The sequence below is a fragment of the Mustela erminea genome, chromosome 7 (assembly GCF_009829155.1).
Source record: "Mustela erminea isolate mMusErm1 chromosome 7, mMusErm1.Pri, whole genome shotgun sequence".
NCBI classification, from domain to species: domain Eukaryota; kingdom Metazoa; phylum Chordata; class Mammalia; order Carnivora; family Mustelidae; genus Mustela; species Mustela erminea.
Genome location: NC_045620.1, coordinates 132,587,143 through 132,614,186, shown reverse-complemented (window position 1 = coordinate 132,614,186; position 27,044 = coordinate 132,587,143). Strand labels below are relative to the sequence as shown.

At 51.4% G+C, this 27,044-nt stretch overlaps 1 protein-coding gene across 2 annotated transcripts; it reads left to right on the top strand.

The window, feature by feature from the left end:
- Positions 1–462: 462 nt before the first annotated feature.
- TRIB2 (tribbles pseudokinase 2) lies at positions 463–26,097 on the top strand. Of its 2 annotated transcripts, none has more exons than XM_032353278.1 (3): positions 463–2,134; positions 6,872–7,164; positions 23,567–26,097. In XM_032353278.1, exons 1-3 carry the CDS (start codon positions 1,865–1,867, stop codon positions 24,033–24,035), a joined length of 1,032 nt encoding a protein of 343 aa, XP_032209169.1. In that variant the 5' UTR covers positions 463–1,864; the 3' UTR covers positions 24,036–26,097. The 2 variants fall into 2 exon arrangements, with proteins under 2 accessions (XP_032209169.1, XP_032209170.1); XM_032353279.1 differs by having other exon boundaries at positions 467–556.
- Positions 26,098–27,044: the final 947 nt, after the last annotated feature.

Below are 27,044 nucleotides of genomic sequence, written 5' to 3'. Positions count from 1 at the left end.
AGCGCGCCAGGAAGAGGAACTAGGTACCCAGAAGCACCCTGAGCGCCGATGGAGCCGCTCCGGGGAGACGCGTGGGCAGCTGCGGCCCCGCCACTCCCGCTCAGCCGCTGCGGCCGGGCGCGCAGTCTGAGGCCGGCGGAGGTGCCGCGACCCTCGCTCCCGGTCGCGGGTGCGCTCTCTCCCAGCCCCGGGCCGCGGAAGGATATTGCGCGGCTGCCGAGCCAGGGAGCCGTGAGGCCGGCGCCCGCGCCCGCGCCCGCGCCGGGGCCGGGAGCTGCAAAGGCAGTGGCAGCGGCCGGCGGGCGCGGGGGAGCCGCCCGAGGACTGGCAGCGGCGGGGCTGATTGATGGGCGCCCGGCTCAATGAGGGGGGCCCGGGCGGGGGTGGGGCGGGGCCGGCCCTGGGCTGAGCCAGTCGCGGGTGCTGCGGGTGGGGGGGGGCGGAGGCTCCGTGGAAATGTGTCGGTGACATTGAATGGGGAGACGGAGCGCGAGCGAGGCGCGCGCGCGCACACACGCGCACACAGGGCCCCGCTCGCTCCGAGATCCCCGGCCACGTAAGTAACTATTAATACCGCCTCGCCGGGAGTTGCGGGCGTGCTGAGCTCGGGGATTGGCCTCGGGCACCATCGGCCATCCCCTTCAATTTTAAATACACATTCTTCTTACCTCTGGGGAAGAAAGAAAAAAAAAAAAAAAAGACGAAGAAGAAAAGCCATCAATTTTCTCCAAAACAAACCCCACCGGGCAATTTAGGTTTAGGGTCGGGGGAGACGGAGTGGTTGTAAATTATTCCAAGGCAAGATCCAGTTATCGAGCGGGAAAGGAACGCCGCAGGTTGGCTGGGGGCTCATCCCCTTCCAGCGCCGGGAGGAACCCCCACCCCCCCGGAAGCTCGTGCCGGGGGCATCGGAGACCACGGATCTACCCTCGTCCCTGGCCGCAGTTCTCGCTTTATTCGGAGGACGATCTGGAGCACGAGCGAGCAGCGGCAGCATGAGCCTGTGCTGACCTCCGCCCGGCGGGCCAACCTGGGCTTTGTCGCGGTACCTGCGCCCGGCCCGCGCCGCAACTCTGTGCCCAGCTTTTGCAATCTTTTGTTGGCAGCGCTGACCGCTCTAAGTTAAATGCTCCCTTGCTATTCTTTCTTTTTTTTTTTTTTTTTTTGTCTGTTTGTTTAAATTTTGGAGAGCTCTTGCGATCCTTGGAAAAGTCTCAGACGCCATCTACAGTTAAAACGTAGGTAACTACCCTCTCCGGCGTCCCCCCCCTTCCACGCCCCCCACCCTTTCCACCAAAAAAGGGGGTGCAGCGCGGATTCTGTCTGCCGTGCGGCGCGAGCCGGTAGCCCCGTGCTTATTTCCTTTTTCTTTTTGTTTGGTTTCTAACGCGTGGGGACCGAGCTGCGGCCGCGCGCGGCGCGAGGATCGCGTAAACTACAGCAGGGCTCCCCCGCCCCGTCTGCGATTCGGAAGCCTGCGTGGGGATCGCTTCGGGAGACCTGGCGCTGCAGCTCCCCACCTTAGCAATCTGGTCGCTCGTCTAGATCCGCGCTGGAAAGAGAGAAAGAAAGAGAGAGAAACTAAAAGTGCGGAGATTCTGCAAATCGCCGGCTGCTTTGGGGTAACAAAAGGACCCGAATTCCTGCCGACTGAGCACCCCCGGGAGCCGGGCTCGGAGCCGACAAGGTGCCTGGCGGCGCCCATCTGGGGGCTTCCAACTCTCTTCTCCACGTAGCCCCCTTCCCGTCCCCTCCCCTCTCGTTCCGTTTTAAAATCCGTGGCACGGAGGCGCCTGCAGCCGCGCTCGCCGGCGACTCATCTCTCCAGCGGGTTTTTTGTTTGCCGAGTGCGATCCCCACACTCATGAACATACACAGGTCTACCCCCATCACAATAGCACGATATGGGAGATCGCGGAACAAAACCCAGGATTTCGAAGAGTTGTCGTCTATAAGGTCCGCCGAACCCAGCCAGAGTTTCAGCCCGAACCTCGGCTCCCCGAGCCCGCCCGAGACTCCGAACTTGTCGCATTGCGTTTCTTGCATCGGGAAATACTTATTGTTGGAACCTCTGGAGGGAGACCACGTTTTTCGTGCCGTGCATCTGCACAGTGGGGAGGAGCTGGTGTGCAAGGTAAAGAGCCCGGGGCTTGTTTTCGCTTTTTGTCTTTTAAAAAGGTTCCCCGGCCGGCCGTTTGGAGGGGGCGGGAGGTCGCCAAGCTCCGGAGCCCGGAGGAGGGAGGCTCGCGGGATAATTATCTGTGGCCTCGTTAAATGGGTTTATTTATTTGCTCACGTTCGACTAGTTGCGAAGTTTTTAGTGCGTTGCAGACAATGGGGCGGGCTGCGGCGGGGGCGTTTCGGGGAGAGCCCGGGGCTGGGAAGGGCGGCGGGACTGCGCGGGGGCCACACACACGCGTTCTCCCAAAGGCTCGTGGAGCGCGTCGGCGCAGGGCCGGGTGCCGCTGCCCGAGGGGGTTCTCCCTGGGTCTAGCCAGCCCCCTCCCCTTCCACTGTGGAGTAGGGAATCCCCCGGTAATTTGAAGGCACTGATGACTGGGTTCCTTTCGCAGCCATTGTTCTTAGAAGCGTGCAGGTGTTAAACCTTTGTTCGGAAGGTGCCCTTTAAAAGAGACACACAAAGGTGTCCCCTCTGGCTGAGCCAGGGGCCCAGCGCGGGGAAGGAGTTTACAAAGAGCTCTCTGCTGCCTGCAGCCTTGAAAGGAGGTTTGGGGGTGGAAAGCAAAGCCACAGACGCACCTTTGGGTGTAGGAAAGAGTGAGTCCTCTGGGTCTTCCTCTCTTGTCTCCTTTCTCTCATCTCCAGACTTCCGTGCCTGAACACCCCCCTCGCGCCCCCCACCCCCAGCACACACCTTTGCCAGGATGGTTTATAGGCCAGCGTTTGGAGCTGCAGGGATTAGCAGTGCTAATACAGAGATGGGCACTTCAGTTTCCTTTTTGTCTTTGACCCCCAACAGGGACTAGTGTGTCTGTGTGTCTTTGTGTGCGCACTCCAGATGAGGGGATGAGAAGGGGAAGAGTGGGGGGAAAAAAAGGATAGAGTAACGCATACTGCTCCCCAGACATTGGGCACAGATCAAGAATTCATCATCACTTAATTTTACATTTGGTCACTCTTGGTTTTTCTTGGGGGAGGGGGGTTTCAGGGGGTAGTGAGGAGTGAGGAGCCCTGCACAGCTATGCTACAAATAATACATTGCACTTTTACCATTAACCACAGATTGCTTTATTTTGTAGGGGGCTGGAGTCTTGCATTGTAAATAATGCGTTTTGTGGAGGTCTTCAGTCAGTTTTGCAATTCCTCAGTTCAGATCTCAGGGGAAAATCAGAGGCTCTTTAAATACAGCCCTCCACTTCTCCGGAGGATTTGGTATTTTGCATCTGAGATCCTGAGCAAGCGACTGTGCCCTGTTAACCAAAATTCAGCAGGCTATTCCGAGCTGGATTGAATTCTCCGAAGACCTAGAAGGTTGCACAATAGGGGAGTCCTCCTTTGAAATGAATGAATTCCACAGAGCTGCTACTCTCCTATGATATACACACAGTCCCCCAGCAGTGAGTGTGTTCCCTCCTTTTGCTTAACTTGGGTATAGCATTTTAGTATTTCTCCAGAGCTGGAGACGCTTTTAAGTAGAGGGACTCTGCCTTCACATTCTGCAGGAGCATCTTACTGGTATTTGTTGTTGTTGTTGTTGTTTAAAGGCAGGGCGACCTGCCCTGGCTCTTTCTTTCTCCCTCCAGATTCTTCAAGACATATTTCACTTGGGGCTGACCTCACCGTGTCATTTGTAGACGTGCTCTTTGGCCTGAAACTGTACTTAATCTGCCGGTTTAGTTCTTGCAAAGATTGAATCAGCCCCTCACCAATTACTGTGGGGCTGCCAGTGGGTTTAAGTGCAGTATCATTGTTCTGCTTGGCAGAGGTCATCCCTTTAAGACACGGCGGCCTGTTTTCCTGCCTTTTTACCAGGGGTGACGTGGGTGGGTGACTTTGTATGCAGGCATAGCTGTGTATATCCTAGGAAGCTCCAAGGGGTTTTTATAAGGCTGCTTCCAGCAGCTTCCCTCAGATACACAGCGTGAACTCCGCTTACTGCAAGGCACTGTGAAATCTACACGTTGAATCAAGTTCCTTTTGATGTCTCAGAATACAGAGCTCCTGTCTCCTAGCTCTGTGTTGACCCAAGGAAAAAGTCTTTGCAAAAACAGACCAAATGAAAAGATGCCATTCCTGTAGAGGACTGTAGAAGGGAATTCTACAGGACACTATTTGGGGTCATTTAACCAAGACAATCAAGCCTGTTCATTGTCTCCCCGAGCCCACTGTAAGCTAGGCAAATGAAAGAAGGCAGCTTTAGGGGGTCTTTACCTTATACTTTTCATGAAAATGCTGGGAGCTACTGTGCCCATGGACATAATTACTATCTTGGCATAATGGGCACATGGTTTTGCTTTTTGTTTTTTTGTTTATTTTTTTGTTTTTGCAAATGCTACTAATGATGGCCTAATCTTACTGCCTTATCTCAACTGCCAGATTATATTACTAAGGCTCCAAATTAAACATTTAAAAGAAGCTGGCAACCAGGCTTATGGCTTGATTTTGCATTTGAAGATGATGGTTTAAATACCAGTCCAACCCCATAAATGCCTGTTACAGCTGCTACTGAAAGTTTGGTACCTACCCATTAGGGAGAACAGAAGTATTTGTTTTATTTTTCATACTCTGTCCACCATCTTGGAATTTGATCTCCTACAGAGGGTGCTGGCTATTTCTTGAAGCTGCCATGCATTTTTTTTTTTTAATTTTTATGTCCATTCAGTTTTTTATCAGTGGGACAGAATAGCAGACTGAAGGTGCTGAGTAAAAACCACCTTTTATTTTTTTTTAAACGCAACTTGAAGGAGGAAGTATATGATAAGGCATGGTAACTCCAGGAGCACTGGAGAGAGAGTCTGCAGCCTGGTGCTTCAGAACACATCACCCTCCTCCCCTGTTATATAACACAGCGTGTTGACATTAGCCACTGCAAAACGTTTATTACTCTCTGTGAAATTTTTGAGGCTTTCCTAGGTTTCTGCTGCCCGCAGTCTGGGTGTTAGAGTTGACTCAGGCATTTCAGATTCCTAATTGAACGGACCTCTGAGGTCACGGCTCGTAGGTCATCATTTGACAGTATCACGGTGTGATTTGTGGTCTCCGGAGACGTTGAAGTATTCATTCTTAAATTCTAGGTTATAGTGGCAGCAGCTGTGCCGCCTTCCTGAGATGCCTCATTATGGTTCATTCACAACGTTACTTTGCTTCCTCGCCCTGGGTTAGCACCAGCCCTCCTGAGGTTCTTACTGTCCTCCTTTGACTCACAGATATCTTCAGGCTTTTGAACCTGAGGGCGACTTCTCTTCAGTCCTGGCTCTCAGATGGCAGCCTGCGTCCCTGGACGGGTTTCCGAAGGCCTGTGAATCCCTCGAAAATGAATCCAGTATTGTGCGTGCCTTAGAGAATGGGCATTGTCCTGGGAGAGGGGACAGAGCTTTTCTCAGGTTCCCACGTGGGATCCGGACCCAAAAAGGTCAACCGGGTTCTAAATCACATCTCCAGTTAGGAAGAGGAGGGAGGCCCGGGGTCCCTGAGTGCTTTATCCATCTTATCCGGATTATTGGTGGCCACACCAGGATTAGAGTCTCTGTTGGGCGATTTCTAGGCCAGGCTGCAAACTAAGGATGAGGGAGAGGATGTTCCAACTAATGACGAAGATTTAAGAAGCTGAATGGTGGTGCACGGGGACCGTTTTAAGTGTTCGTTGCTGGAGCCTTCTTGGCCTGCAGGGCTTTCCAGCAAAGCACCTCGTGCCTGCCCCTCACTCATGCAGGCACAGAAGAGAGTCATGTGCCTCCATTCCCAGGCAGAGAGTGAAACCACATTCCAAACCCAGGGATTTGTATTTCCGATTTAGTGGAGGTCTTGAAATGAATGAAAGCCTTTTTTCTTATAACCTCAAAGATTGTCTGCAGTGTTAATTCCTCTTAGGTTGGTTTCAAAAAGGTATTGAGGATGGATTTTCTCTTTAAATAACCCCACAATGAGGTGGCATTTCACAGGCTAATTTTGATTCATAGAAAATCATTGCATAACTGATTCATTGAGCTAGATAGCTGTGGAGGGAATCAAGAAACGTGTCTGCTTCCCTATTACGGACTTGTGTGCCCTATTCCTAGCTCTGCCGCTGGGGCTCGATTCGACTTGTTCTCTGAGCTTCGATATCCACATCTGTGAAATGAAGGTATTGAATTAGAGGACCTTAAGGCAAAGCCTTCGTATTTACTCTGTGAATTGCTAATATGTTGTGGAGTGCTATACGACACACTTGCATACCATAGAATATGTTGTACACAATTGCTACAGTTGTATAGTGAAGTCCGTCTCTGTTCTGTTTTGGTTTTTGGAAGGAAAACAAGGCTTTGTCTGTGTAGCTTGGGGTAGGTCACTTAGATTTTTCCTTAGTGTTTTTTATAAACAGGTGATGGGGATAGAGAGAAAAAAGTAATAAGACTTAACCATTTGTGTCCCGTGTTACATCTTGCAAAGTGCTTTTGCCCCCATGTTGTCCTATAATCCTCCCAACGGTGTAAGTCAAGTGTCATTTGCCCATTTTACACATGAAGACTTGGAAGCTCAGAGAGGTCAAGCAGCTTATCCAATATTACACAGCTGGGAGCAGGCAGGGTCAGTATGGTCTGTGTCCCAAGTTCCGTCTGCCTTCTGTCTCCTCAAAATCCCGTGCCATTCTGTGATTCGGTGGTTTACGAGGCGCCCCTGACTCTTGGTCTTGTTGTGAATCCTGTCCTAGGTGTTCGATATAAGCTGCTACCAGGAATCCCTGGCCCCGTGCTTTTGCCTGTCTGCCCACAGCAACATCAACCAAATCACCGAAATCATCCTGGGAGAGACCAAAGCCTATGTGTTCTTTGAGCGAAGCTATGGGGACATGCATTCGTTTGTCCGCACCTGCAAGAAACTGAGGGAGGAGGAGGCGGCCAGACTGTTCTACCAGATCGCCTCGGCCGTGGCCCACTGCCACGATGGGGGGCTGGTGCTGCGGGATCTGAAGCTGCGGAAATTCATCTTTAAGGACGAAGAAAGGTGAGTGTCACTCGTCCAGAGCTGGTACTCTGACGGGCTGCTCAGGAGTGGCTTGCTTGAGAGGTTCGAATGGACTTTTTTTTTTTTTTTTTTTTTTTTTGCTGCCTGCCGTCCGAGGGAGAAGGGAGGCGGGGAGGACAGAGAGAGGTGAGTGGGTTATTGTGACGTTTTAAGTGCCCCGGGAAACCACGTTGCGGCTTCTTCAAGGTGTTAGTGAATGTCAGAGCTCCGGTGCCAGGGTAGCCTGATTAAGGTTTTGTTCTGTTTCTTTCTGGGTTTTGTTTGTTTGTTCGTTTGTTTGTTTGCTTGTTTTTTTGTTTTTTTTTTTTTTGGTGTCATGAATTCTAAAGGTGGCTGCAAGCCGGTGTGACATTTTTAATATGAGTAAAGGCACCAATTTTGCTTTGGAAATAATCCTACCTTCAGAACGCTCCGTGCCTGGCATCAGTCCTTTCTAATTCATTCGTGCATTCCTTCACTCAGTGGATGTTCCCCAAGCGCGTGTGTATGCACGGATGAACTGCGCGTGTTTTCCTCACAATTCTCAGTCCTGTGAATATCAGGGTGCATTAGCAAGTCAACTCACCTACAAAGGAACGTTCCAAGCCCTGAATGGAGATTATGTAGGGGGTCAGATGGGACCTGGGGGCTGGGATGTCCACTCTAAGTAGGACTTGGAAGTCAAGAAAGTATTTATAGAAGAGGTGTTTTGGGCTTCCCTAGAAAGGTGAGTTTGTTACGGACGATGTAGGAAGGACCGGTGTTGCAGGTAAGGGAGCTGCCAAGGCGCGTACTCAGTGATGTGAGGGTCTGTGTTACTGCGAGAGACAGCGGGGCAGGACGCTGGGCATCTGGGTTCCATTCGTGGTTCTTCCATTCACTCACGACATTCTGTTGAGCAAACCCACGGGGCCTGCTTTCTCTTGCAGCTGACTTTGATTGTAAAACTCTGCCGAGCCCCTCCTTTTCTTCTGAAGCATCTGCTTTTTTAGAGGCGTGGAGGCAAGTGATTTACATTCACTGCTAACTGTTCCAGAAATTGTTCTAGAGTTTCTACCCACGTGGGGCGTGGAATTACCATGATGACCTTGGGTATCCTCGGCTCCTCCTGGGAAAGTGGTTTGTGAAGTGGAGATCCGTAGTCACGAAGCTATTAAGGACCATCTGAGTACAAAGCCATGCGCGTCATTCATTCATTCACTCAACAAATGTATCTGGAGTACTTTTTTTTTTTTTAAATCTGGAGTATCTTTTATATGTCTGGTGCAGATCTGACTATTAGCCCTTTCTGCCTGCCAGTTACTGTGCCATGTATCCCAATGGCCTGGGATATTTTAGGCTATTGATTATTGTCCTGTAGAATGATATCCTATAGAATAGACATATAATGACATCTCGTGGTGTCTGCTTTGTTTTTTGCATTTGTTTTTTTTTGTTGTTTGTTTGTTTGCTTGTTGTTTTTGTTTTTTTCATTTTATGGTTAGAGCTAATTGGGAAGCAAATATCTGGGAAGCATTTGGGGATTAGCAAAGGTAAAGGATCTGTGGTTACTTAACCCAAATGAAATAATTTGATGACAGTTTATAATGCAACTGAGTATAGAAAGTGCAGAGAGCTGCTGGCTGCAGAGATTGGTTATGTTCCATATTTTTTCTCAAACAAGTATCTTCGGCATTGTGACAGCTAATAGCCTGGTCTTTGATAGTGCATGGTTTGCATCCTTACTAATAAAAGGAGAAGAGGGAGCTATTCTAAGATCTCGAGTGTGGGGTGACACCTTTTCTCTTCTTTGGCCCAGAAGGACCTGCCCTTGGAGCCTGCAGACTCTGGTTATTATTCTGGTTTCACCTTTAATGCTTTCTATGACCTTTTATTTTATTTTATTTTAAAGATTTTATTTATTTATTTGGCAGAGAGAGATTACAAGTAGGCAGAGAGGCAGGCAGAGGGAGAGGGGGAAGCAGGCTCCCTGCTGAGCAGAGAGCCTGATGTGGGGCTCCATCCCAGGAGCCTGGGATCATGACCCGAGCCGAAAGCAGAGGCTTTAACCCACTGAGCCACCCAGGCGCCCTTTTCTACGAACTTTTAGTTTGATTCCTTCCTCCTGGCCTCAAGTTTCTTATCCCTGTATTGTCCTGGCTTTGTTTTATTAGTTCTGAGGTCTTCTGAGTTATAACATCAGGTGTCTGCTTCTTTGAAAATTCTCATTGGAAGTTAAATAGCTACTTGACCCCCAGCGGAATACTGCCAAAGATGGTTTCTTTGTCCTTCTGCATTCCACCTTTCTTGGAAATGTAATCACTGTAACTACAAAAATATGAGGTGGTTGTTTGGGACCACTTTAGAGACCTAGTATGAGGTTATTGTTGACCTAACTTAATTCTCTCTGTGAGTGGGGGTACGGTGGGTACCATCATTTCATTTGATGGAGGAGAACTTCGAAACCTTGTGTGAAGTCTCAAAGTTAGAGACTAGAAAGAGCAGAAGTGAGGACATATTCTCTATTAAAAGTCTGCTCTCAAGAAATTCATTTGCCTGCCACAGGGAGTAAGGGCAATGAATGCCCTCTCTGGCAGGGATCCAAGTTTTTAAATGTCCCTTTTGATTGTGCTCTTTCGAGAGGAATTTCAGGCACCAACACATATACAGGGTGGCGTGTCCAGTGAGAGCACACGCATGGTAACTACGTGTTTATGAAGTGAGTCATAGAAGGGTGGACATCTCTAAGTCACAGGACATGGGAGCACATGTGGACTCGAGGGTCTCCCGAGGGGCCGTGTTTCAGTCCTCTCCTGTTGCTGCCTGGAATCAGAGCCCCAAGGTGAGAATGCTGGCCTCAGTGACCACAGCTGGCTGGAAGCAAGTGGAACTGAGACATACCTCACATTTGCTGTTGAAGGCCTTTTCCTTCAGGCCTGGCTTGTCTTTCAGGGGAAGTGAAGAGTGCCCAGGAGTGTGTGGTGACAAAGCTGAAATCCTTGATGTCTCAGGGCCTAAGGAAGAAATCCTAAGACATTGGAAGCTTCCAATACAAGGACATTGAGTTTGGAGCTGAGTTTGACTTTTGTAAAAGAGCATGATCCTTTCTAGAAAAATCTAGAAAGAAGTATCCCATGTGGATGTGAAACCAGAACACGTCACTGGAGTAAGCATGTCAAAGCAAATCCTTTTTAACTCGAGAGAGCATTATCTTCGGAAAAAGGAAGCGGTAGTGACAGGGAGGAAATTGCTCATCACCTGTCCCCAACCTGTCTGACAGGATCTGAGCCCATGCAGCCCTGCAGCAGGGAGCTACCATTCTCCTTTTGGGCCAAAGAAGAGAAAAGGTGTCACCCCACACTCGAGATCTTAGAATAGCTCCCTCTTCTCCTTTTATTAGTAAGGATGCAAACCATGCACTATCAAAGACCAGGCTATGGTAGCTGGGCAAGGTGACTGGGGTGCACAAGGAGTTAAGTGACCTTGCTCAAGGTCATACAGCCAGCATGCTGCTGCAGAAGGCCTGGAAATGCTATCATTTCACTCCAGAGCTCTTTCCCTGCCCCCACTGCGCTGAAGTCCTGGAGGACCTGGCCGTTCCTGGCATGACAAGTGTCTCTGTCTGGGCAGCTCTGAGAAGGTCACTCATGTTCAAGGACATTCCAAATGTTCTCATCAGTAGCTGATAAGAACTTTTTCTCCAGCCAGCTGTCAACTTCTTGTGGGAGAGGAATAATGCCTTGTAGCCTTCCTCGTTGTTTTGCTTTCGAATGTCTCAATTTCAGAGGAGGAGACTGGTTTTGTCACTCAGCGAATTTCTCCCTCCGTGTGTCCCTGCAGCTGTAGAGTTTTGTGGCACAGTTTCTCTTTCTCGGTCTGCACAGTGGCCTGTGTGAAGCATGCTGCCTGTGTTTTGAGGGGGGACAGCAGCCTGGGACCTCACAGGGCCAGTGCTGCTGGCAGCCCTCACTGTCCATCCTCAGCAACACGACCTCAGCAGTAGGTGTTTCCATAGGACTAGAGTCTCTGCCTCTCCTGACAACAAAACAAAGGGATTAAATTGAAAGGCTTTTGAAACATTGAAGGATGGAGACTGTGCCTGTTTTCTGGTCCTTTATGCATTGGTCCTTTGGGGGAAAAAAGACAGATGAGGCTTTTGGAAGTACCACTTTATTAAGCTTCAAATCAGCAGACCCCCTCTTTTGCGCATGGTCTTCTTTCTCTCAAGGATGTGCCTCTTACTGTCCGATGCTCTTGCAAGAGACTAAAGCGGAAAGCTTTACAGAGTGAAGTCGGCTAAGCCCCACTGGGTTCAGAACAAGGCCGGCCTGTGTGCTGACTCCTTACGTGTGGATTTCCAATGACCATCTGTAACTGAACCCATGACCACCCATGAACATGTTCTTGGTAGAACGGTCAGGGCCATCAGTCCAGTTCCCCCCAAGCACCTGTGAAGACATGATACACACATGACACCCATGTTACCTGAGGGCCTGCTGTCAACGTGCCTTCTGTTGCTAACTTTTGTTGAATTAGCAGCACCGCCGATTCCTTTGCTTCCATTTTATTTCGACCTGGGTTCTAGATTCGGATTCTTTCTCTACCCCTCATTAGCTACCTGGTCTTGGATGAGTCCTTTCATGCCTCTGAGCTGCACATTCCTCCAGCAGAAATGAAGACTGCCTCTCTGCGGGTGGCTGTGAAATGATCCAGACGCGTACGGGGTCGGGGAGGTGCTCGCGGTAGCCAGCCGGTCCTAAAGTCATTCATAAAGCGGTGCCATTGTGGGCAAGCCCTTCCCAGGGCGCTTGAGGCTCATGGAGAGTGAGCTCCGCCTCCCAGGCAGCCATTCACGAGGAGTGGACCTCTTGTGATGTGAGGGTTCCTCCTTTCTGGTATAATTGCAATAGTAGATTGGTGCAGGGGAGGGTGATAGACCGGGCAAGGACTGGGGGAACCTGCGGCTCAGAAAGGCCAGAAGGTCGACCAGATGCGCACAGGGGAAGGTGGATACCAGGTGCGTGCAGAGAGTGAAAGACCCCGCTCCCCAGGCCTGGACTGGCCGCAGCGTTCCCAGGCTTGTGCTGCTGTTTCTCCTCCATCCCTGGGATGTTTCTGCAGGGCCAAACTAAGGTTGTTTTGTTTTCTTTTTGAGGAAGTTAAACCCCTCCCCAGATTGTACTCAGTGTGGACACACCCTTTGCATCCACGGTTTTTGTGGTCAGATCAGACGTGCCCTGTAGAGTGGGAGGGGACCCTGAATCTGCTGGAGGGCAGTGCCCAGGTTCCCCAGCTTCTCCCCCTCCCTGTCGTGGTAATAGGCTGATCTGCCTGGGTGGCCTCTTCCAGGAGGCCCCCAGTTTCACTTAGAGCCTCCAAGGGAAGGCCTGAGCTTCAGGAGAAGACCGGGTTATTCCTGTGTGGAGGACGAGTCACTGTCTGGATTCTAGTCCCTGCTCCTGCGCTTATCAGCAGACTCAATCTTGACAAGTTACATAACCTCTTTTGTCCAGATCGCCTCATCCGCAGCGTGGAAATAACCATGAATGAATGCAGGTGAGCCCAGGGCTTGGTGCATGAACATATCAAAAACGCCTGGCCACGGACAAGCCGTAGCGCCCACCGTCTCCACCTCCCTTGCGTATAGCGCCTGCTGCCGCGCCCCGCCCCCCCCCCCCCCCCCCCCCCCCGCAACCCCTGCCTCCCGACCAGGTGACAAAGGGCAGCTTGCTGAGTCAGGACGAGAAGAGCCCAGGAAGCAGATGCAAACTCGAGCTGCCCCGGGAGCGAGCCAGTGTTCCTGTTCTGCGAGCAACCCCTGTTCTGCCCGTTAGCTTTCTCTTCTCCCTTAGGACCAGGCTCCTTGTCACTCTCCACCCCACGCTCCCTGCCCTCCCCCATCTCCATTCAGTGTTGACATTTCCCTGCACAGAAATCACCCCCTGTGAATAGAGAAACATGCCTCTGTCCGTGTTCTTCTTTGGGGAGAAGATTGTTATCTCTTGACGTCACGGGTTGCATTTCCTCTGCTTTGTGGAAGCTGGTCAGCGCCTGCTTCTGCAGGAGGGAGGCTGGACCCTCTCTAGGAACCCAGAAGCCCCGGGGCTCTCAGTGTCCCCTGCCGCCATCGGCCCAGGCACAGGACCTGTGTCTCCGGGGTGAGGGAGGCCTTATGCCTCCCTCACCAGCTGAGGTCTGCGTGCCCCGCCTCCCTTCTCTCTCAGTACTTTCTGTACTGGTTCTTCTTGTGGATCTTCAGCCTCCATTGAGGCTTTCATATCTAACAACCTAGGGAGACGAGACTGGAGACCCGGCCCTGCCTTCTTCACAGTAGCCAGTTACACGAAGTTCGTAGGCTCATTGTATTTTACAAAAGACCTGACCTTTTGCCACGAGGGAGACAGAGCTCCTGGAAGTCCCTTCTTCACGCTGACCACTTCTGTGTGCTTCAGGCACTGCCAGCCCTTGGGGGAGGCTCACTCCCCCACTTCTCCCTGGGTGGGTAAGGGATCCCCCTCCCACAGCGCCCTCATAGTTCTCCCTCTACTCGAATTGTCCGTGTGCATCTCTCCACTGTCCTTATGCCTCATCTCCTGCTGGGCTGCGAGCTTCTGGCTGAGCAGTTCACTGCTTGTGCTTAGTAAATCAGGTGAGTGGCTACACTGGCCAACCAGAGCCAAGGGCACAGCTGTTGGATTTCTTACTCTTTCACTGAGCCATTTCACCTTTGCCTACCTTCTCTGGCGTGGGTCGGAGATCATGAACTTGCAGTATCCAGCACCGTGCCTAGCAGACTGCAGAGCCTTCAAAAGGCACCTGTCCTGACTGCTCCCGGTCACCAGCCAATGGCTTTGGGCCTTGCCACCCAACAACCTGGAGATTTATTTATTCAACAGACAGCACTGAGCATCTGTCATGAGCCAGGCACTGTTCTAGGTGCCACAGATACTCAGTGCCCCATGAGACGGAACCCTTCCCTTGTGGGACTTACATTTCAAGGAAACATTATCTGGCCTCCAGGCCCTGTTCTAACTACAACACTTAAAAGAACTGATTCAATTCTGTATTTTATTGTAATTTAATTTACATGAACCAGTTTAAAACCAGCGAGTAAACTAGTGCTGTTATCACCGTGTTATGGATGAGGAAATTGAGGCTCAGGGTCCCACAGCTCATCAGAGGCAGACCTCGGGCTGTGCACCCAGGACGCCAGAGTCCCATGTGCAGGCCCTCAAATACCACCCTGACTCTAGGAAAGAGACACCAGGTAGAATACCACCCTTTGTGTGCCACTAGAGGAGGGACTTTCTCATGCAGTTGGGTAAGAAGTGAACACCAGAAGGACCTGACCAGCACTGAGTACTAACACTCAGTACTTTACCTTTCTCTGAGCGGTCGTGAGCCACCGGTTCACCAAGCCCACAGGCAGTCCTGTTTATGTGTTTCCAGTTTATGGAGTGGTTTTTGCTTTCTCCATGGAACTGTGAAGTAGGGTCCGATGATCTTTCTGTCTCCCCTTCCTAGCACAGGACCAGCCTTGTAAACACTTTAAGAATGTCTGGCCATTGACTACGTGAGTGTGTGAATTGCCCCTTAGGCCCTGGAGGCATAAATATTATGAGAAAAATCCCCTGGATATACTGATGGCAGGAGGCAGTGGATGGAAACCCATTTTAAATGCTTGTCATCCAGGACTCTTGGGAGTTTCTCTAAAGCATGAAATAGAGTCAAGCCTGTTTGAAATTTCTCTGGACTTAAGAGAGTGGGCAGTTCTTAAGCAGAATCACAACCAGATACGCTGGACTCTAGGCAGCACGTTGCAGCCAGGGCGTCTTCGATATGGGAGCCACACCTGTTGCAAATGTTAATTAAGCATCTATTATGTGTACTTTTGGCGCAAGGGTTTAAGGGTATGAAAATCACCTCTGGAGAATCCTTGTCTAACAGAAGACATCGTGTAGCAAGTTATTCTTCATACCGTGTTACAGAGGATGGGTGTGTGTTAGCTCGCTGGGGGCAAGAAGAAAATGTCCTAATGGCAGAATGGAGTGTAGGTAATGGGCGTGTCAGGGGGTCCGGGGGAGATGGGCTCCTTCTCGGGTGTTCTGAGTGAAGAAGAACGGTGTCCAGAAAGTATGAATAAAGGCCAAGAGACACGAAGGAACCCTGGGCAGGGAGGGGCATGCTGGTGGAGAACACTGGGGGGGGTCAGAGATGAGACTGAAGAGGGAAGCCAAGATTTAGGACCTGGAGGCTTGCCCATGACCTTGACCTTGACTTGAAATCCAGGAGGAGACATTGAAGGGTTGTTTTTGTTTTGTCTTGTTTTTTGTGGTTTTTTTTTGTTGTTGTTGTTTTTCCTAGACAGGATGGGGTGGGGTCTGGTTGTGATTCTAGAAGTGTCCACGCAGGGTGGCCTGGGGGTGGGTAGGTACTTCGGGATGCTGAGGCTGAACCAGGACCCAAGAGGTGGTACCAAGGAGGGGTGGGTAAGAGGCCGGGTTAAACCCACGCTTTGATCTTGACAAATGAAGAAATGGGGAGGAAACGTCTTTCTCCAAAGTTCTAGAACATGTTAGTGGCGTGACCCAGAGCGCAGCCCAGATTTTCTGGCTCCCGGAACGTGTGTAGTATGTGCCTGGGCCATCTGGGTGAGCCCCAGTTCAGGACTCTGCCAAGTGGAAATCCCTGTCTGGCCCAGGGCTGGGCTGCTCAGAGTGTTCCTGGGTTGGTAGGGTCAGAAGGACTGGCCTGAGCCCGGCTCCCGCCCTGCCAATGGTGCATGATAGGAATGTTCCGGACTCTGAATCAGCCTAAGCAGCAAGGGCAGAGCAGCACCTCGAGGTGTGCCTGGCTCTGGCTTCCTAGAACAATCCAGGCTGCGTGGGGCCCTTGGCGCAGCCCCGGCCTGCACCGAGCGCTGGGGTGCCTGCAGAAGCTTCTCTGAGAAGCTCAATCGACTGACTCGAGGTCAGGGGATCCTCTGAGACTAGGATCTTCATGCAGAGGGCAAGAGGCAAACAGAGTCCCAATGAGGGGTGTGGAGCTGCACTGCCTTCCTTCCCTGTCTGTTCCTGTGGAGATACCGGCTGCGCTCCAGAGCTGCCTCCTTGCGGCGGGAAGGCCTCGGAGTTGGGAGGTGGGGTGGCTCCCCCCGCTGCCCCCCGCTCCCGCCCCAGGGCCATGATAAGTCAGGGCACAGACAACAGGACCCTGGTGCTGTGGAAACACCTGGGTGCTTGAGTTGGATCGGGCTTCTCGTCCCCACAGCGCTGTCCCCGAGCTAGTCGCTTCATCTTGCTAACTGCGATTTTCCGGTAGATCAAACTAGCGCAGGACCCCCACCTCCCACCCCCCTCCCTGACTACAGTAGCTCCCAGTAGTAAGGGGGACACAACCCCTAGGACCACCAGCCAGACCCCTCTCTGGAGATTTCCTTCACCCTGAGGTGAAGGGTTTCCTCGTGGGTCACCTGCTGCTTTCCTGCTGCTGCAGAAGCAGCTTGACCTGGGCGTCGGGTCTGTTCACGGCGTCTGCGGGACCTGGCACATGAGGGGCACTCAGAGGCAACTGCTGGAAAAAAATCTACGCACACAGGAAACAGAGAATTACGGTGACAGTTTATTTGGCAGGATTTAGCTTCGCTTATTTGTCAAGTCCCAGTGGTGGCTGTCAGATCAGCTGAACGTGGCCTGGGGGGCTGGGACAGTCCTCTTTCCCCCATGGCAGCCCCCTGGGGCACCCTTGCTCGTATAACTGAACTGACAGCGGAGGGTAGCTTTGCAGTCAGGGGCAGAGTGAGGCCAGACCTGGTGGAGGCCGACCTCTCTCCGCTGACCCTTCGCCTGCTTGGATCCACCCTGCGGAATGGCCTTCAGCGACTTTTCGAATTCCACTGACCTCAGGCCACCGGACTTCCCGGCCAGGCCAGGCCCACTGGGTCTGGCTGAACTCCCAGCCCTGCCCCACCCTGGCCCACCCTGTCCCTATCCCTTCCTGCTGCGAGAGCCCAGGACAGCGTTTAAAGATTTCAAAACAGAGCGTGATTTGCTGGGGGAGGCCGTTTTTGACGTTTTGGATGGGGCAGGACTCTGCACATTGAACACCTGCTTTTGAATCCCAGCTCTGTCACTCATTTGCAGGGTGGCCTCGGGCAAGTCCCCTCTGCTTTCCGTACCTCCGTTTCTTCTTCTCCTCAACGAGCAGGTCCGGCCACCTCTCCAGTTCATGAGTTCCAGCAGAGGGGTCACGGATGCGAAGGCTTTGTCTTTGTAGAATAAACCCGGGGCCATGTTGGTTGCACAAACACAGAATCTTCTTTCCACAGATTCTGTCTTTGACACTAAGCAAGTCTGTGGTGCTGGTGTCAGGAGGTATGACGGAGAGAGACCCAGGAGGACAATCCCGGGTTTTTTCAGGTAACCGTATGTGGCCTGAGACCTTCAGTTCTCTGTACCTCAGTTTCCTTATCGTGTAAGAAGTTTTCCCGTACGGTAACACCTGCCGTTCTGTTCTGTACTGAGAAGTAGCCCTGTCCACTGAGCCAGTCGCAGTGGCAGTAGGTGTTGAGTTCACGGCCGCTGGTGTTGCTACTGTGATCATTATTGTTAGGACCACCGTGTCCAAGAGGAAGTCCTATAGTTTCAGAAGAAAGGAAACTTAAACTCAGGAGTTTTGAAGCTAGGAGAGCCCTTTTCAGGCCACGCAGCCGTGTTCTCATTTTACAGAAGGGAAACTGAGGCCAGACGGGCCCATGGTCCCACTGCTCTTGGATGGAAGGGCCCCGAGGGAGGCTCGCGGGCCTCTGCTGGGAGGGGGTGGGGCACTGGGACCCTGAAGGCCTGTGCTGAGTGCTGCTCTGTCGAGGCAGGGACTAGAAGCACATCCTGCTGGTCCTGGCTGCCTCACCTGGCTGGGGATCCGAAGACACCAGGCCTGGTGCCAAGTCCACAGGCTGCCCCTGTGTAAGCCTTTTTCATTCAGAAGTTAATGCAAAGCAGGCTGTTCCTGCCTTTGCCAGGGATACATTGCAAGTTGCACGCAGGGTACAGCTTCTTGGCCAAGTCAGTCCTGCCCCGGGCTAATGGCTCTTTCCTCCAAGAAGTCACAGGAGATCTCCACGACCATTCATAGCGTTTTGGTTGCAAAAATTCTCTGCCAACCTTCCCTTATCCTTTTCAGAAATTTCTCCTGTTCGTGTACCATCTTTACTCCCATGACCTTCACGAGGCCCACTGTGATGGCTTTCATCGTGAATAAAGTGAGCAGAATGAACTGAGCACCTTGGGGTAGAGTGGGAAGAACATTCTGGGGGACGGGGTGGGAAGCAAGTGCACAGAGCCCAAGAAAAAACCACAGGCACAGAATTCACATCCACTTGGATCTGCCTGAGTCTTGTTCCTCTGTCTTCTCTAGGCTCTGGGCTTGACGTGGGTTATCTTACTAATAAGATCCGTTAGACTTGCCGCCAGATTTTTGCAGATTTCCTACGCTCGGCAGCCTGGTAGAGATCAGGCTTTCCTTGTTCTGTTGTTTCAGTCCTCGCAAAAACCCAAGAAGCTCGGTGTTACTTGTCATGTCCTTATCCCCGGTGCCTATGATTATAGGACCACCCAGCTCTTATGGATTGTTAGGAAAACCAGTTCTTTTGCCTGGGAATGCATAACCCTGAGGCTGTTCAGGGGACAGCGGAAGCTGAAAGACTGTTCATTCATATTGTCTGTCCCATGCTGACAGGAGCAGGTGCTCTGCTAGACATGCCCCCTCACCCCCATCACAGACAGAGGCAACCTGCTCCCGAAAGGGGGCAACCAAACCCCAGAGGCCTTCTGAGAGTCCCTGCCATGGTCCAGCAAGTCCGTGGGGACTTGCGCGGGGACTGGAGCACGGCCTCAGGTTCCTGACCTGCGTGCACCCCGGAAGGTCCTTGTCTAAAGATGCAATCCAGACCACTTGCCTTGACCCTTGGCTAGGAGTGATGTAAACAAGTTCAGGGAGTTCTGCGGAGGAGGCAGGGGCAGAAGTATGCACTTCCTCCCCGTCGTTCTTGAGGCTTCTCTTTTTCTTCTCACCGCGCCTGCCTGGGATGTCCGGGCTTCTCCCTGGGAGGAGCAGGCTCCTGCCCCGCGCACTGGCTCTCCCTGACCCAGGGCGCACATGTGCTCCCCACTCTGAGGCGGCCTCACCGACGGGGACATCCCGGCTGTGGTTTCCTGCACTCGCTGCTGCAGTGGAAGGGCCAGGCCTGCGGGCGGGCTGCTCGGAGCCCCAGGGAGGGGTGAGCCCTCAGCCCCTGAGGGGCCTCGCTATTCATATGGGCTTACGCACCCTCTCCCAGCATCAAGCTCCATGTCCACATAAAAGGATAATAATTCCTGCCTTGAACATTGATTTATCAGCTTTAAAGAGGAAATATCTGAAGATACCTAGCACCTATCTAGGTACATAGATGGTGTTTGCTATTTGGTACTTAGTAGTTTTCAGAGCCGGTATTGGAACTCGGGTCTCTGACTTGAAGACCGAGCTGCCCTAGTGTATATGGGACCGCTCGGGCACCGCTCACAGGGAGCCGAACATAACGAGCAGATCCAGACTCGGGCCATCTAGACCCTGGCTTCGGGAGGGAGGAGCCTGATGTGGCAGGTGGGGCGGCTCTGGGGCAGCCAAATGTCCACAGCATGTGCGCGGCGCTTTCCCCTGGCCTCTTGGGTCCACTGGGCATTTGCACAGCCCCTGAGTCCTTGATAGTGGGGAGGAGAGAGGTGAATGCTGGGAAGGGCATTAATGGACAAGATCGAACCCCTGGCCATTTCTGAAGGCCCTTTTCTCTGAGAAGGATTCCAGAAGGGGGTCAGGCTGGAAGTAGGGTCTGTGCCCCCGGGCGAAGGGAGGTTGGTTGGGTCACAGAGGGAAGGTGAGACTGACCGTCTCGGGTTGTGGCCTGGAAGGAGGTAAGAATGGAAAAGGGCTTCAGATGTGATGCAGCATAAAGAGCTTGAGGGCTGACGTCTGTCCCCGGCAAGGGCTGAGCTAGTAGCCGCTCAGGTCTCCGGAGGCACATCCGCGCCTGCCCTCACCCCCGCCAGGGACTGAGGTACTAGAATTTACAAAGCCTGTTCCCCGTGGATACTTCCCCTGACATCCACTTAATCCTGGTTAGGGGCGCAGAGCAGGGCTGTCGTTCCCTCAAAGATGGACACACTGGAGCTCCCAAGGCTTGGTGGTGTGGATGCCCCTTCAGTCTCTGAGTGTCGGCTTGGTGGCCGCTGCTCGTCTCGGTGCAGGAGAAACAGCCGTCAACACCGGTGACGTTCTTTGCCTACAGAGTGACCTCAGCCACCTGCTCCTGAGCTCCTGGATGTGGGACTGAGGCGAGGACCCTGCAGTGCCCACGGGAGTAACACAGAGTATAAATGCGTGACCGTACAAATAGGAATGCACAGTACTCCGGGTGGCCAAGAGGGGAAGGAGAGCACGGGGGCGGGGTGCTCCTCTCTAGAGCATGGTCAGGCAAGGGCTCTCTAGACAAGCTCCTTTGAGCAGAGACCGGAAAGAAGTGAGCAGGATGAGCCTGCCAAGTATCCGAGGGAAGAACATTGCAGGCAGAGGCTGGGAGAGAATGTGCACAGCGGCCTGGGCAGGGTGGTGGGTGGTCAGTGTGTTGGAGGAGCAGAGAGCAGGCGGGGCGGCAGGCGCAGTCAGGGGGCCCGAGGCTCTCCGCGCGGCCTTGGAGAAGACGTCAGCCCCACGTGCAAACCGGAGGGCTGCCGCAGAGGAACCCAGCCCCAAACCTGATTCCACGTCTAGTGCTCCTTCCACCCGCCTGTCCCTTGTCCCACAGCTGATGACTGTTGCCACAGCTATCGTGATTCCCGTAGCTATCCTGCTGCCACGACAGTGACCTTGGAGGCCAGGAGTCTGGCCAGCTCCTGAGCTCTGGGTTGGGGGCTGCTGCCGGGGAGGGTCTGATGAAGGAAGCTGTTGAAGGAACCTGCTTGGCCCTGTGGTGTGCGCCCCCTCTCCTCTGCCCCCTGGGGTTTCCCTGACTCACCTCCGATCTTGGAACATCTAGGGAAGCTGGTGTGGGTCCACCTCACCTGCCTCCTTCGATTAGAAAGAGCAGCAGGAAGAATGGGCTTTGCTTTCCATCAGCCCAGTTCCAGATGAGCTCATCTAGACCCTTCGCGCGTCTGTAAATCGCTAGCCGAAGGGGGAGGAGAAGCACGTGTGTGCTACAGGTTACAGCAGGATGTGGGGAGAGCAAGTAAAGAAGACGTGTTGCTCTGTATTACAGACACCCAGAATGGTAAAACTGGCAGAGACTTTCACACCGGCTTGTCCAGATTCATGCCCACCAGTGGGAGTGTACTTACTGCTACTGAACCGTACAGTTCAAAATGGTTAAAATGATAAATTTCATGTACATTGAACCATAATAATAATGATTACAAAGAAGACTGCCTTGTCCAATGCTCCTCTTTAAGTTGGAGAAACAGAGAGGTTGAGTGACCTCCCCACAGCCACACGGCAGATGAGAGATGTCGTCTGGCCTGGAGTCCGCTCTCCGAGCTCCCAGCCCAGCACCGTTTCCAGAGGACACCACCATGTTATTGCTCACTGAAGAAATGAGTATAAGGAAGCAGTCACGCCTTGGCCTTTGAAACTTCTGCAGTTCAAAAAGGAGATCTCAGAATGTCGGGATTTCGTCCGCTTCTTTGCTATAAAAGAGCTAACTGATTAACTTGAACCTCACCTTCCTTCTGTGGCTCCCTGAGTAGGGGATCGCTCTGAAAGGCTAAGACCCGTAGACCCAGGGAGGAGGAGGGAAGCAGCTTACCGACTTGAGTCACAAGCTCTGATTTAGGCAAAAGCCCCAATGTCTTTTCTCTAAGCATTTTCCTGTTCTCTGCTCATTTGAGCCTCATCACCCCTCAGGACAACAGGGTAGAAACTGTGATGTGCACTTTTGAGATGAAGGAACCCACTGGTGTGAATGATCGTGACCTTGTAGGTCCTGAACCCTCACCCCAGCCCCTCCTCCCTGGCCCGTGTCACCTTCGTGGCAAGTCTTCATCATGGGAAGGAAGGGGGCTGACTCTGCGGGGTTGAACACAAGAGCTCTGTTGTGGAGGGTTCTGGCCAGGAGAATGGAAGAGGATTTCCATTTTAAGCACTGGAAAGTCACAATACCTAGGTTTCCCCTCAAGGAATGGCAGAATGGGGGAATAGGATTCTTCAGAAGCCCTGAACCAAGGAGGGATGCTGGTCTAAGAGCTTCTGTTGCTAGATAGGGAACAGCTGCCAGTCTTGAGAGAGTCGCTTCATGTCTTGGTCTTCAGCTTTGTTCACTGCATGTTACTATAGTTAATTTTAAGAATTTAACTTACTTGTGAAAATATTTACCAAGCACTTATTTTATGCCCAGTGGTCATATAAGGCTCTGCTGTATAAAGAGTAGTGCTGGGCCCCAGGGACTCAGAGTTCAATGTGGAGTTTCTCCACCTCTGTTCATGAGTGCAGCCAGGAAAGTCCTAGAACCTCTCAGTCAGCTTAGCCGTGCTTAAATGGCAAGGGGAAGATGTTGGCATCTACATGTTGGCACAGGTAGAGGATACAGGTAACTAACTCAGGTAAGCATCAGGTCAAGGACCAGCCCCTGGGAGTGTGGTAGGCCAGACGGGAGGCAAGTTCAACAGCAAATCTTCGAAAGAAGATGGGCTTGCTATGAAGATGTCAGCCTTGGAAGGGCTTATGGTAATGCCCGCCTGCTCAAACATTGCCCAGCTCGGTCTACGTCCTAAAGAAAGGCAGCTTGGTAGTGGGCAAGGAGCCCTAGGTTGACGAAGGAAGGTGCGGGACCAAGTCTTCTCTCAGCTAAAAGGCTTTTGGACAAGTTACTCAAACTCCATGAACCTTAATGTTCCTATCTGTAAAATGGAATCATCAAATCTTCCACGTCTAACGCCAAGATGCCATTGGATCAAAGGTCCTTTCAGACTGTTACATCATATCATCCAGAAGTTGTCGACAGAGCTCCTGGGAGCTTCCTAGTTGGTTGGATCTGAGTAAAATCCTGGGGATCCCCAACTACCTAGATGTGTCTGAGAATAGTGTAAATCTCCCGTTCCCTCATCACTGAGATGGGGAGACAATCATGTCATTTATGGTCTGTGTACTTGCTAGAAGTGTGGGTTCCCACAGTAGATCTTAAGCTTCATGCAAATTCCCTGTCAGTCCTATTCGCTCCTGGGTCCCCCCACCCCGGAACTGTGTCTGACACCTAGAAGGCGCTCGCTAAGTCATGTTTGACTGGTTGAATGAATGCATGGTCTTGGAGATATTAAAGCGGGAGCTAAGATACGGTGATGGGATTTACATGCCTCGGTGTACCCATGGGAGCTCACCCTTTCTCTCTCTCTTGCAGGACTCGGGTCAAGCTGGAAAGCCTGGAAGATGCCTACATTCTGCGGGGAGATGACGACTCCCTCTCCGACAAGCACGGCTGCCCGGCTTACGTGAGCCCAGAGATCTTGAACACCAGTGGCAGCTACTCGGGCAAAGCAGCCGACGTGTGGAGCCTGGGCGTGATGCTCTACACGATGTTGGTAGGGCGGTACCCTTTCCATGACATTGAGCCCAGTTCCCTCTTCAGCAAGATCCGACGTGGCCAGTTCAACATTCCAGAGACTCTGTCACCCAAGGCCAAGTGCCTCATACGAAGCATCCTGCGGCGGGAGCCCTCAGAGCGGCTGACCTCGCAGGAAATTCTGGACCATCCTTGGTTTTCTACAGATTTTAGCGTCTCAAATTCAGGATATGGTGCTAAGGAAGGGTCAGATCAGCTGGTGCCGGATGTCAACATGGAAGAGAACTTGGACCCTTTCTTTAACTGAGCTCGTGCCCCACAGAGACTTAGCAGGTACCAGGAACGAGAGAGGGCCGCGGAGAGTCCTTCCAGGGGACACGGATCGCCTGGCTTGGTAGCAAGAAAGACACTGACACTCAAGTTTCTTGATTCACAGAAGGAGAACCTTCAAGGAGCTGACTGAACATGGAGCATGGGCGCGAGAGATGCGGGGTGGGGGTCTGGGGTAGGGTCCGCGGGGCGGGTGCCCCAGAGCTTCTATTCCCTGATGTAGCCTCCCTGGAGAACCCCCGGTCCGTTGGGCTGCTTCTGCCTACCCCACTTTTCATTTGTTCCCAAATAGTTGCAGATCCCAACAGAATCAAAACTCTCTGCCTCAAACACACATCTTGGCATCGCACTGTTAGCTTTTAACTTCTTGTCACGATTCAGGGAAGGTACAATGGGCCAAGGATTTTTTTCTTTTCTTTTCTTTTTCGTTTTCTTTTCTTTTCTTTTTTTTTTAACAAGACAACCACTTATCTGATAATCAATGCGGTTCATTAAACAGCAACAACAACAAAATTCGGTGCACACAGACTGACCAGAAACCTGGGTGCTAACCTAAAAGAAAATAGAAATCCAGTTTGTGTCTCTTAATCTCTTAATTGCTCTTTTAACTCATTTCTTCTAAATAAACTATTTAATATCCTGGTCAGGAAATGACATGTTGATGCTTTGCTCCCTGAAGGGGGAAAAAAAAAAAAAAGTCTGTTCTTTAACAAGCTATTCTGTTCTGTGTCCATGGGTTCGTGGCAGGAAGCTGTTAGAAGTCAAACTTCTAGATGCATTAACTGCTTTCATAGTCTAAAGAAAGAAAAGGAAGGGAAAGGAAAGGAGAAATTCACTCCTGAGTTTTTTGGTTTTTTTTTCTTTTTTTTTTTTTCCTTTGAACGATGAAGGCTGCCTCATAGGGGGTCCTCTCTGCCGGGATAGGGGCAAAGGGGGCGCAATCACGGGAGATGCTTGGAGTCTGAAGCTTATAGGCCACTCTGGTCTCAGCTACACCTTTTGTCTTTGTTTTATTGGAAACAAGTGAAACCAAGCAGGTTGTCCCACATGTATGAAATACAGGGCAGCTATTTCCTTTTCTTTAGGAAGAATGATCCTTTTCGCTTGGCAGGCCCTCTGGTTTGGACAGAAACCCTCGGTAGAGACAAGCGGGGAGAAAAATCAGCTGGAAGCTAGGATGATATAAATAAAAACAGCTCTCTATCCCAATACGCACCTTTGTATTTTCAAGAATCCTTCTATTTATTAAGGAAAATGTCACATTGTGATGTATTAAGCCAGTTTTTCAATTACGGGTTGACTTGGGATGACATGTTACATGCTGTAGTGAATAACATCTATATATTTTTTCTTGTTTGAGTATTTCTGTCCCTGAAGTAACCTTTTGTTTGGCTTTTCTAGATAGCTTTATTTGATTTCGAGTGGCAAACGTTTTTTTATTACGGCTTTTCTATTTGCTGTATGATACAGAACTCTTTTGGCATAAATATTTGTGTTTCCAGTACCTCACTTGTTTGGATTTTACTGCCTGTATACGTTTTGTGAAATGGTCCTGTTTTTGGGTAGGTAACACGTGGACTCTAGTGTGTAAATGTTACTTGAATCTGTGCTTCATTATAGTACGTGGCATGTGTGTGCAAATCTTGGATGCTTTATGCCTGTTCAACAGGAGCCCGGCCTTCGTGTTCCCAGGAGGGTGGCTTCACCGTTCATAGTCAGGAGACAAGGCGGCCATGGATTTGCCCTTGATTCTGTTTTGATAATGGGAGATAGAAAGGAGAGGGTTTTTTTTGGTTTGGGGGTTTTCTTGTTTGTTTTCTGTTTTGTTTTGTTTTGTTTTTTACATTCTAAAGATGGTGCTGTGTCAAGAAGGACCCGTTTTTCTTCCCCGTCCCCTATTTTTTTCAATACCCCGTAGGAGGAAAGGTTGGTGACGTGCATGGTGGGAATCTATGGCCTCTGGTGCTTTGTCCTGTATTTGGTTTAATGTTTTTGTCCTAATCTCTTCAATCAATAAAATTGTGCGTATTTAACTAAAATGCCGAGGTCCTGCAAATGCTGAGTCTCTGCCATCTGGGATTTGTTGTGGCCACCGCACACCAGCCAGGAACACCTCCGTCCTCCCGGCAGCCCACTGGTTCAGCGTGATATCAGCGACGTGTTATCAGCGACTGTTAATACAAAGCCAAAGCCAGCTTCCGTCATGTGCGGGCATATGCTGGCCAATTTAGAGGTAATCTCTCACTGAATTAACCCGTCACTACTGCCTGGAGAGATGTGAATTATGTTCCTATCACAGATAAGGAAGCAAGCCCAGAAAGGTGCATCACTTGCCCCAGGTTAAACCACCTGTAAGCGATTGAGTAGGCATGGACCACGGTGCGATCGATCCTGAAGCTCGTCATGCTTTCTATGATGTTAGAGCCCAGAGGCTTCCAGGGCAAGTATGCTAGGAGCGCTGGAGTCGTCAGGCTCTCCTGGACTCAAATCACCACCCAGGCTTCCACACGATACCGTAGGAAAAGCAGCATCTGCTGCAGACCCCATTGGAAACCTCCAAGGAGGAGACCACTGAACTCCCAGAAACTAATCTCTACTGAACAGCCCTTCCCCCGGTCAGATGCACAGATTGTCAGACATGTGGGCTCCATGGGCAATCCCATCTCTCTCTTGCACCTCATTTACTAGAAATAACTACAGTCCAGAGGGCCAGTCCCATCCTGGAACGTCTAACGTGTCCCTCCCCCGCCCCTTCAGTGCAGGATGGGGAATAGACAAGAAAGCAGACAAAGACGGTGGCCAGAACGGAGTGGTGGGTCAACACATCCACGGAAGCCCCTAAGTGTACGTGTGCCGGCAGGTGTCCTGCAAGGGGTGACCGTGGAATCAGAGTCCAGGAAGTGGTGGCTTTGGGTAATGATGGATGACAAGCAACAGTAGCAAACGCAGGGGGAGCTATGCCTTGAGAACTTTCTGGAGACACGCC